This window comes from Astyanax mexicanus, chromosome 17, assembly GCF_023375975.1.
Source record: "Astyanax mexicanus isolate ESR-SI-001 chromosome 17, AstMex3_surface, whole genome shotgun sequence".
NCBI classification, from domain to species: Eukaryota; Metazoa; Chordata; class Actinopteri; order Characiformes; family Acestrorhamphidae; genus Astyanax; species Astyanax mexicanus.
Genome location: NC_064424.1, coordinates 39,753,316 through 39,774,435, shown reverse-complemented (window position 1 = coordinate 39,774,435; position 21,120 = coordinate 39,753,316). Strand labels below are relative to the sequence as shown.

Sequence of the window (21,120 nt, the reverse complement as noted above, 5' to 3'; positions counted from 1 at the left end):
GGCACTATGCCTATATTAATGATGGTACACCATCCAATACTTTTGAATGGGATGAGTTGGGGAGTTTGGGATGAGGTGGGATAATTATTCAACACCATAATCTCACCAATTATTTTGAATACAGCCATTTTCTAACATGAATGTTCCAAAAACTAGTAGAATAGCTTCTTTGGACAGTTAGACAGTTACTTCAACACTAGCAGGATAAACACTTTTTTATACTCTTGATTTCAGAAGAAGCAATGAATACGTTGAGTGCATTTTGAACCGGAATGTTAAGGTCCTAATATAAAAATGCTTAAAATACTTTTTTTTTAAATAACTTTTACATCGCACGATAAAAATGTGGAATAAAGATACAAGAAAACAAGGTGAACCTACTGATGTGTCACAAACCATTTATCTAACTAATATGTGTATAATGTCAGAGGATTTCGACGAAGTTTTGAAGCTGATTGCAGTGGATGTCTAGTAAAGCATTTTATAACACAATCAATAAAAGAATAAATCAAATCAAATGTGACAGTTTCATAACCAGTCCAGGGTTTTATTCAGTTTAAAGATATAACAATCAGACCATCCGTACTCAGTATAAAAGTTTACTCTTCTATTAATGTGTTATTTTAACTAGGAGCCATTCTAAAGCTTCAGTATGAGCAGTGTGTAATTACAGTGTGTAATTATGTAGATGGGTAGCGGGCGTCTAGACGAGAGAGAGGGGCTGTAAATGACGGATGAGGCCTGTCTCTTATTTAAAGTAGTCATTACTGTTATCTCTCTGTGGCCTCTAAGTGTATCATCTTTTGAGGTGCCCGTGCCGAGCAGCCAGTTGTTCACCGTCTCTCTGACATGAGAGAGCACTGGCCCGTTCACTCTGCTCTCACTCATCCTTTATCCAGGGAATGAACGAGGAATTTCTGGCTGAACTCTATCTGTGATGATCAACAGTGATGAATGGATGGCACTTCGAGGGAGCGAGGTATCAGTTATCAGCCACAGAGACTTAAGCTAATGCTGTAACAACGAGAAAAACGCTGCAAGCTGCTTTCTCAGTGTAATAAAGTCACAGTGTGTGCCTGCACCCTTTTTCAGTGGGAGAAGTGTTTAGAGTGTATCCAGAGGCTTTATTATAGGGTTGGGATGATTGTGTTTTTAGTTTTGTGAACTAATACAGAGCAGATGAGTCATGTACTGTACCTGCTGCACATTTACTCAGCCCTCAGCAAACCGCCACAAAACGGCACTGTCTTTAATCACTCGTTATTCTGTTGAAGTGAGCAGAGGACCGTGCTTTTAGAGTGCTACGCTGATAATGGAAGTACTAGCTGTCTCGTATTGAGGGCCCTCCAGTCCAATGCTGTACTCACCCTGGGCCTGATGTATGTATGAATGAGATAAGAAATGAAATAATTTAATCCTTTATTAATCCCACAGCGGGAAGGTTGCAATAGGACAGCGACGCACAGACAGAAATGTCAGAAAATGTAAGAAAAAAAAGAAAATAGAATTTTTTCTTTAAAGCATGTAATGTTACAGAGCGGAGTCAGACGCACACGGTTAAAAACTGGTGCGTCCGGCAGGTGGTTGGGGGGGGATCGGGGGATTCGGGTGTCTGATGGCTCTTGGACTGGGGACGGTGGCTGCCGCTTGGTGATTTCTGTGTGCGGGCCCTGGTTGTTGGTGGGGGGGGCCTGGATGTATGCTCTTGTGGTCTTGGGGTGTGGGTCTGGGGGGCCCATGGTGGTGGGTGCTGGCCCTGTCCGGTTGGCTGGGTTCCCCTGTGGCGGTCGGGGTGCGGAGTCCGGGGCCCTGGTGCCCGTGGGCGTCTGTCGCCTGTTTGGGTCCCTCCCTGTGCTGGGGAGGGTCTATGCCTCTCTTGGGCGCGCCGTCGTGGGGGGTGGTGGTTTGGTCCGTGTTGGGGTGTCTGGTTGGCATTCCGGGATTCTGGGTGCCCTCCCTGTGGGGAGGTAGGGGCGCTCAGGTGGGGAAGCGGCAGTCTCCCACTTAAGACCGGTTGGTCCTGGGCTCAGGACCACTGTGTGTGTATGAGAAAGAGTGGGATGTTGAGTGTAAATGTGTCTGTGTGTGTGTGTGTGTGTGTGTGTGTGTGTGTGTGTGTGCGTGTGTGTGTGTGTGCGTGTGTGTAATATCTGTTGTCTTTTGTATGTGAGTGGGGTGTGTATTTATGTTGTATTGCAGTGTGGGGATGGGGGCACTGTCTTGCAGAGCGGCGGTGCCCTGGGGCCGTAGCCGCTCTACACCCTGGACTTGCCTTCCCTGTACTGCGGTTGGGTGTATGGAACTGGGTGCCTAGTGAGCCAGCAGTAGTTGGCTCTCTTCCTCCGGGGGGTAGTCCTCTGCCCCTCGGTCCTTTCCTGGCCCTTCCCCGACTCCTACTCAGTCTAACATCGCATTACACATACAAACTCATCATACAGCTTACACACAACATATTACACATAGGGTTTTGGGGGGCAGGTGCTCCCTGCTCCTCAATTTTATTTTCGCATTTTAGACATTGAGGGCCTTTGGGGGGGCAGTGTGGTTGGGTACTGTTATTCAGTTCTCATATTACAGCTGTCCCTCCAATTTTAATAGCACTGTAGCTTTCATTCATTCTTCTCATTATACACATTCATATCACTGCAACATGCTGGGTGGGGGGAGGAGGGGGGTCAGGTCTTCTCACACCCTGGTTTCGTGCACCCTGCCTGGGGTGTGGGTCGGGTGGTTGTTCGGGGCCGGGCTGGCTGCTTCCCTAGGTTGCCGCTGGCTCGGTACTGGTGCCCGCATGCCCGCATTAGGTGTTTATGTATGTTCTGTGTGTGTGACTGGTGTGCGTGACTGGTGTGTGTGACTGGTCTGTGAGTGAATGTGCACGTGTGCGACGGGTGTATGTGTGACGGATGTGTGTGTGACGGGTGTGTGAATGTGCATGTGTGCGTGAACAGTTGGTCCTGGGTTTGGGGCTGACTGAGCATGGATACCTGTTGGACATGGTTGCGTAGGGCGGGTTTTTGCCCTCCCTACCGCTCCACGCTGCTCTCCGCCGATCGTCACTGCCGTTCCTGGGGGGGTGGGCGTCTGTGGGTCCATGGGTGCGTGGCCGGATGCCCTAATGTGGTCTCTGGCCCGCCCCCTTGGTGGCCGTGGCCTGGGGGTGGCTTGGGCCCCCTTGGCGTGGGGGGGGGGGGCCTGCCGGGTGTCAGGCTGTTCCCGGGTGCTTGGGATCTCGGGGGCCGCATGCTCGGCTCGTGCAGGGGGTGCTGGCCTGCCGGGGGGGTGGGCTGCTCGCTTCCTTTGGCTCTCTGGACTCTTGCTCTTTGCCATGGGGGCTTCGTCTGGAGTCTCCCCCGTCCTCATCTGGGGTGTGCACATGGTTACCATCGGGATGTGTGGCCACGGGTCTTCTGGGCTCCTAATGGGCTGTGGATGGTCTGGGTCCACTGGGTTCTTCCCTATCTGCCTCTGGATCGCAGGGGCATGGTGGCGGTTTCTTGCCTCCATTGTGGTAGGCATTTCATGACATAATCCGTAACACATGACATATTTTTGCAAAAAACAATAGAATAGAAGTAACTGTGCGTGTGTGTGTGTAAGTATTTATGTGTATGTATTAATATGTATGTATATTTATGTATGTGTGTATATGTATAAGCATATGTATAGTTAGATATGTGAGTATGTGTATATATGTATGTTTGTTTATTTTATGTTTATTTTATTATTATTATTATTTTTTGTTTGTTTGTTTGTTTGTTTGTTTAGTTTTTTTTTTTTTTTTTTTTTTTCCTTTCTTTTCTTTTTCTTCTTCTTGTACCCCCCTCCTGTACCTCACACTCCGATCCTTCCAACCCTGAACTCCCACAACTATATCCACACAAAATATATATATATATATAAAATAATAATAATAATAATAATAATAATAATAATAATAATAATAATAATAATAATAATAATAAAAATAAAATAAATAAAATAAATAAATAAATAAATAAATAAATAAAGTATTAATTGTCCTCCGAAGAGGGGGGGTGGTGGTTGGGCCAAAAAAAAAAAAAAAAAACTAGATGAGGCTTTAATAAAAGGGGCAAAAGCAGAGAGCGTAGTCATAATACAGGCAAAGGTCAGAACCAGAGAGACAGTAAACCAATACATCAGAGCCAAATCGTTAGACAAAAGAGTAAACCTGAACCAGTCAGTAAACCGGAAGAGCACTAAGTAAACAAGCAGAAAGGGCGATATAAAACTGAGTCAAAAAGATAAAAAAACAGTTCATACACGGAGATACAAACAGATATAGAAAACTCAGTATGTCGCTGGATAACAGTCATTAAACATATGAAATAGACTGACTTAAATACACAAAGTTGATCACAAACAGCTGAAAACAATCTCAGAATTCCGGAGATGACGAGAGAGAAAGCGCGCTGATTGGTGGAGTCCGGACATGTGTCAAAGACAGATGCGTTCTGGGGGTTAAAGTCCTGAGGTGGAGATTGTCCATTGACAAAAACGCATAAGTATTGCATAAGTGTGAAGAGGAACGAAAATGATACATGGTTTTCAACATGTTTATCAAATAAAAATCTGAAAAGTGTGACCTTTTACTCCTAAATACAATCCAAACTCCTAAAAACCCCTAAATACAATCCAGTGCAATCAATTGGCTTCAGAAGTCACTTAATAAGTTAATAGAGTTATGCAGCTGTGTGTAATTTAGTCTCAGTATAAATACAGCTGTTCTGTGAAGGCCTCAGCGGTGTGTTAGAGAATACTAGTGATCAAACAGCATCATTTCCGGGCATCATTTCCGGGCTATAAGCTGCTACTTATTTCATATGCATGTTTATGGGCTAACAAGCTACAAAAGTGATCTACTCATCCAAATAAACTGTTTTCAGATATATGTGTAGATTAATCCACAGCTCATGAGGACAACAAAGTAATGGCAGCTACTCGCCATCAGCGTGAATTGTGCATTTAAAGTGGTGCTCCCAGCTTCCCGCATCCCGGGTTTATGTGTGTGTATGTGTGTGTGTGTGTTAGAGAGACTTAAGTAATTCTTATTTCAATGTAATTAAAAGTAATGTATATTCACAAAATAAAACCTCTTGCCACCAGGCTCTGGAAACTTGCTACCGTGATTAATATAGGTGTAAAAAAATGAGGTAAAGTTTACTGATTAATGCATATTGTATACATATGGAACTAGTATGCAGTATGCAGTAAACAGAGCAGCCTCTCTTATACACTCTAACTGACAGCGGCCGGGAAGAAGGACCTGAGGTATCTTACCGGGTGCAGCAGCCAGGCACTGAAAGAGCTGCCCAGTGCTGTCAGAGAGTGGTGCATGAGGTGGGACATGTTCTCCAACTTGTGTTTTAACTTAGATCATAGAGACACTGCAAAATATGTCTTAACACATTTCACTAACACTGCATCTCTAATTGCTATTCTGTTTACCAGCACTTCAGCTAATCACAATCTGCACAGCGGATCATTTAACTACAGGGTGCTCCTCAGGTACCTGGCAAGGCATTTATTAAGATTTTAATTGGTTATTTAACATATAAATAGTAAGCATATGGATTTGTTTGGGGTTAAAAATGTCCAGATGTGGAATAGTAAGCTTATTTACATCCCTGTTATCTTGCCTTAGGATGAAACACTGTGATTTTCTTATTACTAAGGGCTTATTAAACATGAGGAGCTTTGCTTTTATTGGCTAGTACATGGCACTGGTAAAGGCATGTAGAGGCTGCATGCTATAGCATGGTGTCGCTGTTAAACAAAACCTTGTTTTCCCTAATCTCAGTGCTGATTTTATTTATTTGAAACATTTCTATTGGTTTATTTATTATGTAGTTCAGTTTAACACTTTTAATGTTAATTTAACACAAAGTGCTGATTTAATGCAGGCAAATATACTGCTGTAGCAGAAATATCTTATACACTGCCTGGCAAAAAAAAAGTCGTCACCTGGATTTAAGTAAGTAAATGATGTGGGGTTGGTTGATGCTTAGGTTGAGGTTTAGGTTCAGCAACAGTATGTGCTGAAAGAATGAGGTCAGCTGACTACCTGAATATACTGTATATAGACCAGGTTATTCCATCAATGGATTTTATAATTCTTCTCTGATGGCACGGCCATATTCCAAGATCACAACGCCAGGATTCATGGGGTTGGAATTGTGAAAGAGTGATTCAGGGAGCATGAGATCATCATTTTCACACAGAGAGAGTTCACCACAGAGTCCAGACCTTAACCTCATTGAGAATCTTTGGGATGTGCTGGATGGAGAAGAGCTGCTTTGTGCAGTGGTCAGAGTGGTCAGACTCATCAATGCTGCTGAAAGATCTTGGTAAAAAATTAATCCGGCAAAACTAGATTTAAGTAAATCTTGTAACATTGCAGAAGCTTATCGAAACAGCGGCACAGTGAATGCACCGTGCTGCAGTCAAAGCTAAAGGCAGTCCAACTAAATATTATGTGACCTTTTTTTTTTTTGGCCAGGCAGTGTATCTTATTTTTCACTTTTTCATCATAATGAGAACCAAGGTTTTGATCAGACACCGGAAAATACAATATAATAAAGTAGGGCTTTAGATGCAGTTCACAATAGAAAATGAAAGTTCAGGAATGGAGAGATTGCAGTGTTAAAAGGCTCAATTCTTTCCTGCCTGTTTCCTGTTACTAGTGTAGGGTTTTTATATTATTTTAAAAGCTTCTAATAATTTGGTGCATTCCTACAAGTCAGTGTCTAACAGAATGTATTCTGAACTAGACCTTAAAGTCCTCAAACTCTGCTGAACAGTTCAGGAGTACAATTTATGCAAAGCAGGGAAGTTGTTTTCTGCTTTTATGCGAGAGGACAAAAAAACAACCTAAAATGTATTAATTCACTTTAGCTTTCTATTTGTTATTGCCCTTTTCCATTATTTATTCATTTATGCTTGTTTTTTTGTATTTGCTTGCTTTAATTTGCTTGGTTTTTGTAAAGCACTTTAAGCTGATATCTGTGTATTAAAGGTGCTGTATAAATAGGTATAATTGTTTTTAGCTTTATTCTGTAAATGTGTTTCCTAACACACTGCATTTTCAATTAGTGAGGTCAATTTGTAGCTTTGTATGTTTTTAATTTTTTGTTTTGAACCCCTCAGCTCATCTAAATCTTCTAAACCTGAGGCCAGAACCTCCAAAAATATCATTATACAGGGAGATTTGACATTTATTGCTTATACAGGTGTAAATCTGTCTGTGCAAAGGCAGGATTAGAAGCTCCATGCAGACTGCACTGTGAAGAGGAAACATCCAGCTCTGTTTTAGCTAGTGCTGGAAAATATTTAGGAAAAAAATTAAGAGATTCTCTGATTTTGCTATTTATAGTTTTATGTTTGAATAAAATGAACATAAAAAAATGTTGTTTTATTCTATAAACTACAAATTTTTTTTTAGAGCATTTATTTGCAGAAAATGAGAAATGGCTGAAATAACAAAAAGATGCAGAGCTTTTAGACCTCAAATAATGCAAAGAAACCCACAAGTTCATATTCATAACGTTTTAGGAGTTTAAGCGAGTTTCAGAGAAATCAATATTTGTTGGAATAATCCTGGTTTTTCATGCATCTTGTCATGTTCTCCTCCACCAGTCTTACACACTGCTTTTAGATAACTTTATGACACTCCTGGTGCAAAAATTCAAGCGGTTCAGTTTGGTTTCATGACTTGTGATCATTTATCTTCTTCTTGATTATATTCCAGATGTTTTCAATTTTGGTAAAAACAAAGAAACTCATCATTTTTAAGTGGTCTCTTTTTTCCAGAGATGTATTTTACTGAGCTTAATTTTGCTCAGTACAGAATAACACATATGTGCACATGAACAGTATAAAAGTTATCACCTGTGGTGTACATCATCACACTCTGGTACTGCCAGACTACAGTAGTATACAGTGTTCTGCCCTTTGTCCTCAACCCTTTCTTCAGTGCAGCTCCCTGTAACGACCATCACTCAGTAACAGACGCTGTGTGTTGATTGGGCCGGTCACACATGCCTGAGGTTATTTTTAGAAGATTCTAGGCTACTCAAATATGTTTTAAAGAATGACTACAATCTATTCTGTAATAATAAAATTCACCAGCCCTGCTTAAAATGCTTAAAATAAGATGAGGATATTAACAGAATTCAGAAATTTGACCATATTTGGTCAAAGGTTTTCTTATTAAAGTGGAAATAAAATTCCATATATGCATATTTTTATTAGTAAGACCTGCCACGAGAACATTTATTATGAAGCCTACAAGAATAACCACAGATTAACCACAGTGGAAATGCTAATTTGTGATGCTAACATTTTTCCAAGCCTAATTAATGGCTGATGTAATGAGTAAAGCTGCTCCGCTGAAGTGCAGCGTTACACAGGAGTTTCAGTTTAGTTCTCCAACAGTATTAGCATTAGCCGCTAACCGTGCTAAACAGCCATTCACTCTTTGGCCATTCAGAGATAAGTATTATCAGCCTGTAGCCTGTTGCTATCCCCAGCTCGCTAACCTCGCTAAAGGCTAGCTCTTTCGCCGTTTAGAGGTGAGGATAATCAGACTGTAGCCTAAGCATTTGCATTATTAAAACAAGCTATGTGGGACGAACCGCTAGATAATATCGCTTTGGCTTCCTCAGTGTAGCACCCAGCTGCGAGACCTGTTAAGTTAGAAGTAAAATATGGCCACCCCTGTTTCTTACTAGTGTCACATAATGCTCCTAATAATCCAGTGTGCCTTATGTATGAAAATAGACCAGAAAAAAAAAGATGTTTATTGATAGGGCACCTTATAATCCGGTAATAATACAATAAGTTATGTTGTTTAATATAATATGCATGATGTTAATCTGGTCTTCAGTTATTACTCTCAGAAACCAGTTTGTATATACCCGCTTATTGTAACCCTCTGCCGGGCTCTTAGTGATATTGAAATATCAAAACTGTGTCTAATATTATATCACTGTTATTTTAATACGGTATGTTGTATAACTAAAAAAATTTATCCGTATTAATATAAAATTATTCTCCAGTCCTAGTTTAAGTTGTTATCATTCTTTTTCCTCAGGTAAACATCAAGACAGAGCTGTTTGTAAAGCAATTCCAAGGTATTCGGTTCCAGTAAACTCTGAAAGCAGTGGTGGAGCTGAAAACCCATTTAGCTAATACCATTTCCCTCAGAAATCCCAGCCATAATTCACACTGGAGACTTTTATAAATGTATGGCATTAAAAACAGTGACACAGCACATAATGCAGTTTGGCTTCTTCCAGACTGACCTTTCAGGGATGACTAGTGTTAACCTTTATCAGAGCACTAGTGTTCCGGTGCTTGATAGTGAGGCTGTAGACTTCAGGCAGTGATCTTTGGTGCACTGGAAGTGCACGCCTGCTTTTTCTGACTGAGTTTCAACACACACAGTGCTGTGAATCAATGTTTGACCCTAACAGATTTATTAGGTTTTTGTTTGATAAAAGAAAATAAAGTTGATATCAGATAACCTGACTTAGAGATAACCTAAGTAAATACATAATCATGTTTTACATTATGTAATTTATTATTGGGAAAAAGTTGTCCAAAACCAACCTGGCCTGAAAAATTATACCTCTTCAATTAACTGAGATTAACCCCATTTTTGGAAAAGCTGAGGTAAATTGTAAAAGCCACAGTCAAGCATGATTACTAAGTGTTCCCTTACATTAGTCATAAAAATAACACAGAATTTTAGAAAAAGAACTGGGGCTCCTTTGCTGCTTCAGAACTTGGACTATCTGTAGCAAAAAATCCTAATGGAAAATGCCCGGCCATCAGTTTGAGACCTGAAGCTTAAGCGTGCTTGGGTTCTGCAGCAGGACAATGATCCAAAACACACCAGCAAGATCACCTCAGAAGGGCAAAAAAAGACTTTGGAGTGGTCTAGTCAAAGTCCGGACTTATATTAGGTTTATATGCTTTGGCAGGACCATAAATAGGCTGTTCATACTGGAAAACCTTCCAATGTGGCTAAATTTGAACAGTTCTTTAAAGAAGATTAGGACAAAATTTCTCCCCAGAAATCTGGAAGACTCATTGTTATTGCAAACACCTGATTGCAGTTGTTGCCGCCAAGGATGGCACAACAAGATATTTTGTAATTACTTGGATTATCTTTGTCTGATGTTAAAATTTGTTTGATAGTTTGAAAATGCTGTGCAATGTTTCTGCTCTTTTTAATAAAGTTATTTTAGTAATCAAGTAACCTTTACAATTAAACAGGTTTAAAAAAATAGGCTTATCCAAACAAATAACAAACCATACACAGCCTTTCTAAGATTCTGAGATGCTTTACAGGAGACAGATGTCCAGAAGCTACTGAAAGCTTCAGTCTTTCTATTGGTGGTGAAAATGTAGAAGTAAGAGTTTGCTAGTGTTGGATTGATGTTAGTATCGATTTTTAACTCCAGCAGTCAAGATACACAACACAACCACACAAGGGTGGAATGACAGAATGACATACAAGGTTGAATTCTTGATTTTCAGAATGTAAGAATTTGTCTCAACAATCAAAGATCATGGTTGTCCAGACTCTTTTCCATGGTTCTTTCTGTTATTGAAAACTGGACAGCACAAATACATCACAGTCAACACACTGATGCACTTGAACCTTGGTGTTGACAAGACATCAGTGAGGCCTTGGATAGCAAAGAAAACAGATTCCTGTTTAACAAACGGCAGCCCAGATAACCAAACCACAGCTCAGATTAACAAACCACAGCTCAGATTAACAAACTACAGCTCAGATTAACAAACTGCATCCCAGATTAAGAAACTGCAGCACAAATAACCAAACCACAGCTCAGATTAACAAACTGCAGCTCAGATTAACAAAATGCATCCCAGATAACCAAACCACAGCCCAGATAACCAAACTACAGCTCAGATTAACAAACTACAACTCAGATTAACAAACAACAGCTCAGATTAACAAACTACAGCCCAGATAACCAAACAACAGCACAGATTACCAAACTGCAGCTCAGATTAACAAACTGCAGCACAGATTACCAAACTACAGCTCAGATTAACAAACTACAGCTCAGATTAACAAACTGCATCCCAGATAACCAAACCACAGCTCAAATGAACAAACTGCATCCCAGATTACCAAACCACAGCTCAGATTAACAAACTACAGCTCATATTAACAAACAGCAGCTCAAATTACCAAACTACAGCTCAAGATTAACAAACTACAGCTCAGATAACCAAACCACAGCTCAGATTAACAAACTGCAGCTCAGATTAACAAACTGCAGCCCAGATAACCAAACTACAGCTCAGATAACCAAACCACAGCTCAGATTAACAAACTGCAGCCCAGATTACCAAACCACAGCTCAAGATTAACAAACTGTAGCTCAGATTAACAAACCACAGCTCAGATTAACAAACTGCAGCTCAGATTAACAAACTGCATCCCAGATAACCAAACCACAGCTCAGATTAACAAACTGCATCCCAGATAACCAAACTGCAGCTTAGATTAACAAACTACAGATCAGATTAACAAACTGCATTCCAGATTACCAAACAACAGCTCAAATTACCAAACTACAACTCAAGATTAACAAACTACAGCTCAGATAACCAAACCACAGCTCAGATTAACAAACTGCAGCACAGATTAACAAACAACAGCCATTTCTAGAATTAAACACAGGACCTTCCTGTATTTACTTTCTTGCTCCCGCCTCAGACATCTCTAAACAATCGGGGAAGACAACAGATTCAGACCAGAAAAAAACTCCTATACGTGTGAAAACATCCTACAGGATTTTATGGAGAACCATCTGTTCATTTATTATGCATTCAGATTCAGTTCATTGATGGCAACTATAAATGCTGAGCTTTATTTAGGAGAACTCTGCAAACTCATTTTAAATAAATCAAATCATCAAGCAATGCAATGTTTATTTTTAATGTGTATTAATCAATATTTTATTTGAACTAATTAATGCTTTTTGCCCAGATTGACAGCTTTGCGTAAGATTTTTGCTCAGTATTTTAAACAGAATTGTCCACTAGGCTCTGTAATTATGCAGTTTAATTATGCAGATTATCTACTAATCATTGTTTTTCACAAGTCATTTAATTTTAATCAGTGGTGTTTTTAAATGGGGTTATCATTGAGTTACACGTGTGTTTGTGAGAGTCAGTGGAGTCAGTGTGTGTGTGTTTGGTGCAGCAGGTATATAAGCGAGCTGAGCTCAGTTTATTTTCAGTGTTGTGCAGACAGGCTGAGACTGGGATCGGGGCTGTTTGATCTCTGAACGCTGAAGTGCTTTACTGACAGAATTGTGTAGCACAGTAAACCAGCCCTGTTTCTACACTCATTTAACATTCTGTTTGCACAGAATCTGACAGTGTGGAGTCTGATTCAGTAAAAGCTCTAATAGCTCAGGTCCTGGCTGCAGGTTGACAGCACTTTTTTTTTTTTTTTGCTGATTGTTCAATAAACAGGTCGTTCTGCTTCAATATAAGTCTCACAAAATGCAACCTGCAGCCTTTCTGTATACAAGAAAATCTTTTTTGGTCTTTTTTTCCAATTCTGTCAGAAATGACAACTTACTGTGTACTGTTACTTTATAAAACATATTTATTTCGTATGCAGTTTTGTGCATGCGTTTTGTCCTATGAATAATACTTATAATTGAAGTTCTTGAATGGCCGATGACAATACTTAGAGAGCACAAGTGACCAATATTTATTTTTTAATAATTAATCTGATATTTATTTTCTGCCATTTAGTCATAAAAAACAATAATGATCCACATTTCAGCCATCTGAAATTACACTATTAAAATACTTTAATAAATTAGTATTCTGAACTCAATATCAACATCAAATATTTGAAACACCTTCGCACTTGGAAAGTGTGCAGTGTAAGAAAAGAAGAGGCAGTGAAATCTCTTTTACAGGTTTTTTTTTTTTTAAACAAACACAGAATATGGGTAAAATTCAGACACATAAAAAGTACAACAGTATTATGATACCTTAATCAGTAAGATTACAAAGTAATAGGGGTGTGACGAGACACTAATATCACAAGACGAGATTTAAAAATAAAATTTTAAAGAAAACGTCAAAAATAAAAAATGGCTTGAAAAATAGAGTTTTATTTAACAAAATCATATAACACAAACTTTACAGACTGGTTTCTCTCCCACATTGATTCTATAATATAATATAATAATAATAATAATAATAATAATAATAATAATAATAATAATAATAATAATAATAATAAAAAAATAAAAATAAAACTTATCTAGGTCTTATATAGTGCAAAAAATAAGTGCAAACCACAAGCAGTCTGTGTTTTTTTCTCCTAAATCTCTTGTAATTTAACTATGCATAACCATAACCAGTCATATTAAGACTATGCTTGAAGTGCAAACAGAGACAGAACATTTTTAAATACAGTACAGAGCTAAGAGATTAGTACAACTACCTATGAAACAGTCACGTGTAGGATTTACTTACAGTATTTAAATATGGTTTGTGTCTTGTTGGTCACTCTGTTACAGTTTATTGTTTCCACAGGAGCCAGAATGCAGCCAGACACACAACTTAAAAGTAGCAGAAGCATCTTCTATGCAAATGCCCGAATTTTCCTCTTCTGCTGAGAGCTGCTCTCACTGCTCAGCCATCATACTCTATCGCTACTGGGTTGCCAGATCCCTCTTAAAAAGTCCACACTTAACTGTTTTTTTGCCCCGCGAGACAGGTTTAAGCCTGACGAGAAATATCGTCCGTGCCTCGAGATCTCGCCACACCCATACAAAGTAATAAAAGAGACCCTGGACTGTGGGAAAATAGTTTTTCCCAGTGTCTCCCTGTTCCTTGAGAGGGCTTCCACTGCATCCTCTGAAAAGTAGATCTTAATGATGTCCAGAGGAGTTTGGCTGTCACCTGTGATAATAAATAATACAGTAAAAATGTATGTAAAAATTATTCTTTAATCATATGTAACTCATTACAAAGTACAGTACCTAACTACAGTATTTGCCTTTTACTCATTACAATAGCTCTAATCAGTTGTCATTTCAGCAGCCATAACACATTTAGTTATATTTTAGTTTTATTTCATTTACACCTGATTCATACACACTTGCAGTGAGTCTAAAATGAATGGGTTCACATGAAGCAACTGAGTAAAATCAGTTTAAAACTGATTAGATGTTTATAAACTCTGATTTTGACTCACTGTAAGTGTGTATTCTCCTTTATCGAGATTCTCTGGCATGGCATCGCTAGCAGCCAGGTGAGTCAGTGAGTGTCCCCACAACAGGGAACACTAGGGGGAGCTATAAATTATACACAGTGGCTAAAAGTATACCTCTTCATACCCCTTGAACTTTTCCACATTTTGTCACGTTACAGCCACAAACAAAAAAAATATTAAATTGGAATTTAATGTTAAAGACCAACACAGAGTGGTATACAATTGTAAAGTGCAAAAGAAAACTGTGCATGATTCAAAACATTTTTTACAAATAAAAAACTGGCCCAGCTTAGAACATCTCAAGGAGCACTGTTCAATCCATTATCCAGAAATAATAATAAGAGGATGCTTCTCTTCAGCAGGGACAGGGAAGCTAGTCAGAGTTGATGGGAAGATTGATGGAGCCAAATACAGGACAATCCTGGAAGAAAACCTGTTGGAGTCTGTAAAAAGACTTGAGACTGGTGTGCAGGTTTACCTTCCAGCAGGACAATGACCTTAAACATAAAGCCAGAGCTACAACAGAATGGTTTAAAACAAACCTATTCATGTGTTAGAATGGCCCAGTCAAAGTCCAGACCTAAACCCAATCGAGAACCTGTGGCAGGATCTGAAAACTGCTGTTCACAAACGCTCGCCATCTAATCTGACTGAGCTTGAGCTGTTTTGCAAAGAAAAATCTCAGTCACTAGATAAGCAAAGCTGGCGAAGACATACACTAAAAGACTGGCAGCAAAAGGTGGTTTCACAAAGTAACGACTCATGAATCATTGTATTCCACTTTGTGTTGGTCTTTCACATTAAAGTCCAGTGAAATATATATTTTTGTGGTTGTAATTGGACAAAATATGGAAATGTTTAAGGGTTATGAGTACTTTTACAAGCCACTGTATGTATATATATATATAATATGATATCATATATATATATATATATATATATATATATATATATATATGATATTATATATATATATATATATATATATATATATGTGTGTGTGTGTGTGTGTGTGTGTGTGTGTGTGTAATTTTACATTATATATTAATGAAATTACTGCTTCTGCCTCAGACCATAAAATAAACCATTATGCAAATGGAATGATTTTATATTGCTCAGCTGTTTCTGTTCATCCTGCAGCAGGAAAATTACAGAGCTCATTTAAAGCTGCAAGGAAAATAATAATTGAGGTAACCCCACTGTCAGGTGTCACTAAACTATTTTAAACTCTTAATATCTCACCACCTTCACTCCAGCTCTATCTGTTAAACTTAATACTAATTATTTGTTCTATTTTTAGTTTTACTTTTTTGCGTCCCGGTGATCTTCCAGCTCCATTGCCCAGAATGCACATCACCAACCCTTACAAGACTGATCCCATGTAACCCCCATTTATTTTTATCTTTATCTATTTTGTATATTCTATTTTTATTGTATTTTTTTTATTTGTTATCTATTTCATCTATATGATCTATTTTAACAACAGCTCTTGTGTGTAAACTGAATCGTGAGATCACAATTTCGTTCCACCTCATGTACCACATGTGATGCGAATGATAATTAAATCTCCTTGAATCCTTGAATCCTTGAATACCACAAACACCTGAGTATTGATTTCACCTGTTAACCTCCCTATATATACTCCTGCACTTCACTCACTCCCTAACAAGTATTAGGTTTGCCTTTTTTTACCTTACCTTACCTTTGTATCATTTACATTCTGAGTTTGACCTATCTTGACATTCCTTGTATGTTCTCTGCCCTTCATGTTGGTTTTCTGGATTTTGGATTACCCTTACTTAATAAAGCTTTTTTATTGTATTTTCACGTGTCTTATCCCTGCCTGGCCCTGACATAGTTTTATTTAATATTTATTTACGTCTTTTTGATCAATTTTTTTTTTTAGCAACTTTTTTTGTTTGTTTGTTTTCTTAGACTGTTCTATTTCAAAATTATCGAATGCTTCTGATGATTAAATTTTTCATATTTTTTAGTTCTTTATTTACTTTTTAATGTTTATTAGCTGCTTATTTTCGTCTATTTTACAAAAACTCAATACATACAACGTCTATTTTTGTCCGGTCCATGGTTCATAACTTTCACAGCTGCTGTTTTGGTTTAGACTAAATTAATCTCCCCCGATTCTGAATGTCTCCGAGTTCTAAATGTCTGAATGAACAATTGTACAATTGCAGCATCCACTGATCTATATAAACAGGCTCTCAGAGGCTACTTTTGGGTAGTGTAGTTCCTGATGGGAGATCGTTGGCTGCTGGACACGCCTTTTTAAAGCACTGAGAAGAGCAGCATGGTCGTTTCAACAAACTGTACACTGTTTAGGCAGTCCACCAGCCAGCCAGTGTCACTTTCATTTGCAACTGGTCTTTAGTGACAAATCATCCATCAGTAAAAAGAGCTGTATCATATGGTCCTTCTGCTACAAGTGAGGTTTGGATATACAATATACGAGGGGTGTAATGGTACCGAACAGATTGTGAAAGTCAGCATTAGTTTTTAAATATAGTAGTGGTGTCAATCACTTAAATCTGAGAGAGAGAAAGAGAGAAAAAAGAGAGGGAGAGAGCATTAACAAGAGAGAGAGAGCGTGAGTGAGCAAAAGAGAGAGAGAGAGAGAGAGACTGAGAAAGAGTTTGCATGTAGGCAAAAGAGAGAGAGAGAGACAGACAGACAGACAGAAAAAGAATGAGAGGGAGAGAAAGAGCGCACAGGTGAGCAAAAGAGAGAGAGAGAGACAGACAAAGAAAGAGTGTGCAGGTGAGCAAAAGAGAGAGAGACAGACAGAGAAAGAGTCCACAGGTGGACAAAATAGAGAGAGAGACAGACAGAGAAAGAGTGTGCAGGTGGGCAAAAGAGAGAGAGACAGACAGAGAAAGAGTGTGCAGGTGGGCAAAAGAGAGAGAGAGATAGATAGACAGAGAAAGAAAGAGAGAGAGAGACAGATAGAGAAAGAGTGCGCAGGTGGGCAAAAGAGAGAGAGAGAGACAGACAGAGAAAGAATGAGAGAGAGACAGACAGAGAAAGAGTGCACAGATGAGCAAAAGATAGAGAGAGAGAGAGAGAGAGAGAGAGAGTGCACAGGTGGGCAAAAGATAGAGAGAGAGAGACAGACAGAGAAAGAGTGCACAGATGAGCAAAAGATAGAGAGACAGACCGACAGAGAAAGAGTGCGCAGGTGAGCAAAAGATAGAGAGATAGACATACAGAGAAAGAGTGTGCAGGTGACCAAAAGAGAGAGAGACAGACATAGAAAGAGTGCACAGATGAGCAAAAGATAGAGAGATAGACAGACATAGAAAGAGTGCACAGATGAGCAAAAGATAGAGAGAGAGACAGACAGACTCCGTATGACACAATGAGAACAGTACATGTTGACTGCATTGTGCCAGGTGTAAAGTTTGGTGGAGGGGGGATTATGGATTATGGTATGAGGGATTATTTTTTCTAGTTGAGCTCGGCCCCTTACTTCCAGTGAAAGGAACTATTAATACTTTGATATTTTGGACCATGTCATTCTCCCAACTTTTATACCTTTGGTAATATAGTGTATTTTACACAGGTATGTTTTTGTAATGCTTGTTGAGGTTTTGTGTTCACTGGCTGAGTCTGTATTGCTGTCCTACAAGTTTTTGCCTTCCTTCCTTCAGATAAAGAGATAAATGTGTGTATGTGTGTATTTTACAGCAGTGTTGTGTTGTTTTGCAGGTGAATCTGGTGCTGGACGATGGCCGTTCTCTGGGTTTGATGATTCGCGGCGGGGCAGAGTACGCTCTTGGAATTTACATCACTGGAGTGGACAGAAGCTCTGCAGCAGAGTGTGGAGGACTGAAGGTAGACTAACCCCCAACACCTCTATCCAAAAATCCCTTATTCTTTCTTTTCTGATCTCAAACTGTGCTCCTCCCACAGGCGTGTTCTTTCACAGCTAATACTGTGTGTGCTGTTAGCGCTGGAATGGATGTAAACTATTTATGTGTGTGTGTGTGTGTGTGTGTAAGCTCACTCTACCTGCCTACAGCAAGTATCTGTGAATGACTCATCATACAGATTAATATAATATTTATAAAAAGCTCAATATTTTTCACTGAGATCTACAGTAAACATGTATCATCTCTCACTGTCACCATGTAACTTTATTAACTCAACTCCAGATAAATTACTGCTCATTTTATGTGAATGTACAGTACTCAGAACACATAAGAACATTGGTTTAAATTATTTAAATATGCAAGCCAGACCGGAAAATGCTAGGAGAGTAGAGAAAAAAAAAAATCAGTGTATTCTGCATTGACTTTTTATTTGACTGCAGGCAGTATCCATTTAAGGTACTTTATTTTTTGCAAAACTTCATAAACTTAATTTCTTTGGTTAATATACACCTATCCCTGTGTTTCAGTCCTGCAACACATTCAAGAATACAATTTGAATAACTTAGATTGCATCTAAAAAATAAATATTTTGTATTTATACTGTCTGATATGAAATAAAAGTCACTTTTGTTTTTTTTAACATGGTCTTGATTGGGATGCCATCCTTCACATCACCTGAATAAAATGAAAATAACTGTTTTACCATGAGTACAAATATCATCACATTATAATAAAGCACATCACTGTTCACCTTGTGAAAACTGGATCATCACCTAACAATCAATATGGGTGTTTCTTTACTTTTGAAACCCCCTGTATTAATATGCACATGAGTGAAAGTGAGATGATAAATTACAGTAAGAAGCAGGTAAAATAACATGTATAAAGCTTAAAAACAAAAAATGTGTGCCTCCCTAAAAAGATACATTTTAAAAAGGGATTTAAAATGTTAAAAAGAGCATCACAACCCCTGTCACGGAGACCCAGGCAGGGAGACGAGGAGGCGGACACAAATGCAGGTAAGGGAAAAATGAATGATTTAATAAATAAATAACAAATAAACAATGAAACAAGTAACGTAAACATGTAGCCAAGATAAACGAATAATCAAAACCCAAAACAACGAGTGAAACTAGAGAACATAAACCTAAACAAACAAGAAGTACTTATGATAAACTAACGGAATAAATACAAGTAGCTAATCTAGAAAATAAACACAAAGCAGGGATATATACAAGGAGCTTAGGGAGACGGAAATAAACAGGAAACTAGAAACATAAAACTAGAGATAAACACAGAGACTAAGGCGCGAGGAACAGAGGCAATGAAACACATAGAAAGACGAACGACAGGGGAAGGTGCAAAGACTGACAGAGACAAAGTGGCAGAGGAGGGCTATTTAAAGAAACAGGAAACACTCTATAATTAGAAACACCTGGGGAAGGGGCGGAGCTACAAATGAGACACAGGTGGAAAAGTACTGAGACGGGAGACACAGGGGAGCACAGGTCACGTGGGGAAAACACACAGAGACACGAGATGAGGCCAAGACGTGACAACCCCTTTTTTAAGGTGGAACCCAACCACCCCTTAATAAGAACCAGCACTCCTAAAAGTGAAAGCAAAAAGTTGTGTTTTTGGTTTTTGAAGTTTGTCTTTGATGAGCTAAAATATGTTTGAATATTTAAATTTTAAGAATTTAAAGAACAAAAATATAGCCATCTCCCCTTGCTCCCCTTGTACAATACAATTTTTCCTCCTTTCTTTCACATTAACACTCAAAAAATAGAACAACACTCTTTATATTCCTTACGCTAAAAGAAAGTTCAGTTTAAGGTGAGAGGATAAGGTGAAAATAAGCAGATGCTCTGAAAATCTTTACTGAGCTTCTGCTTTTAGCCATTTATTTTACACTTGAAAAAGGAGAAAGCAGCTGTGAGAGGAAAGTTTGATGAAATATGTAGAGAGTTTCTGGTTTCTCTCATTGTTCTGATTGGGTAAATAGTTAACTTTATACAATGACAGTTACTAAAATTTGATTTAAAAAAATCGCAATATATTGTCTTGCTTGCAATATATCTATGTATCCCAAGTAATGTGATACGTAAGTTTTTGCAAGTGCACATCCCCTTTTTTCTCCCTCTCTCTCTCTTTCTCTCTCTCTCTGTTTCTCTCACTCTCTCTCTCTCTCTTGATCTCTCTCCCTCTCTCTCTCTCTTTCCCTCTCTCTCTCTTCCTCTTTCTCTCTTTCTCTTTGTCTCTTTCTCCTCATCACTCCAGGCCCTGCGGTCTCTGCTCACTGTTTGATATCATCTTCTGCTGATGTGTGTCTCTGTCATGCTGCTGTGATGAAGGTAGAGCCTTGCATGGTTAGAGGCTGCTACCATGTGCTCTGTGTATGAGCACAAACACACACACACACACACACACACACACAGTTCTTGCTGGTGTGTCACAATAACATCAATCTGCTTAGATGTGCCTATTAGCCCCCCACCGACTCAGCAGGCAGATCCAGATGGGCGCTGGCACTGTGGGGTCTGCCCGGCCTCTCTCAGCCGCGTGCCTCAGAGTCCTCCCCTACAGCGCCGCTGTTTGTCAGGATAAGCTCTTCTTTGGTTTTGTCTGCCATCTCCATCTGTTTTTAATACATTTCCTCCTGATATTTCACCTCTCTTTTGATGTATGTGTCTGCAGCTGTATTACAGCTGCATATCATCACTGATTTCCTGAATCATTTCAATTCGGATTCATAAGATCCAAATTCAATTTGATTTGATATAAAATAATTTAGAAATATTTCTAATATGAAAAAGATTTTCAGCTAACTAATTTTGTATTATACAAAAAGCACTCAACCTTCTATTATCAAAATGTATATTTTAATATTAAAATGTTAGTTTGTTCTTGAGGGGAGAAATAGGC

The 21,120-nt window shown here is 38.8% G+C and overlaps 1 protein-coding gene across 2 annotated transcripts in view; it reads left to right on the top strand.

The window, feature by feature from the left end:
* whrna (whirlin a) overlaps positions 1-21,120 on the top strand; it is a 274,824-nt gene that overhangs the window by 119,982 nt on the left and 133,722 nt on the right. For both annotated transcript variants that reach the window (XM_022676495.2, XM_022676494.2), the window contains exon 3: positions 18,032-18,157. In XM_022676495.2, the coding sequence (XP_022532216.2) occupies positions 18,032-18,157 (126 nt within the window). The remainder of the gene's footprint in view (positions 1-18,031; positions 18,158-21,120) is intronic.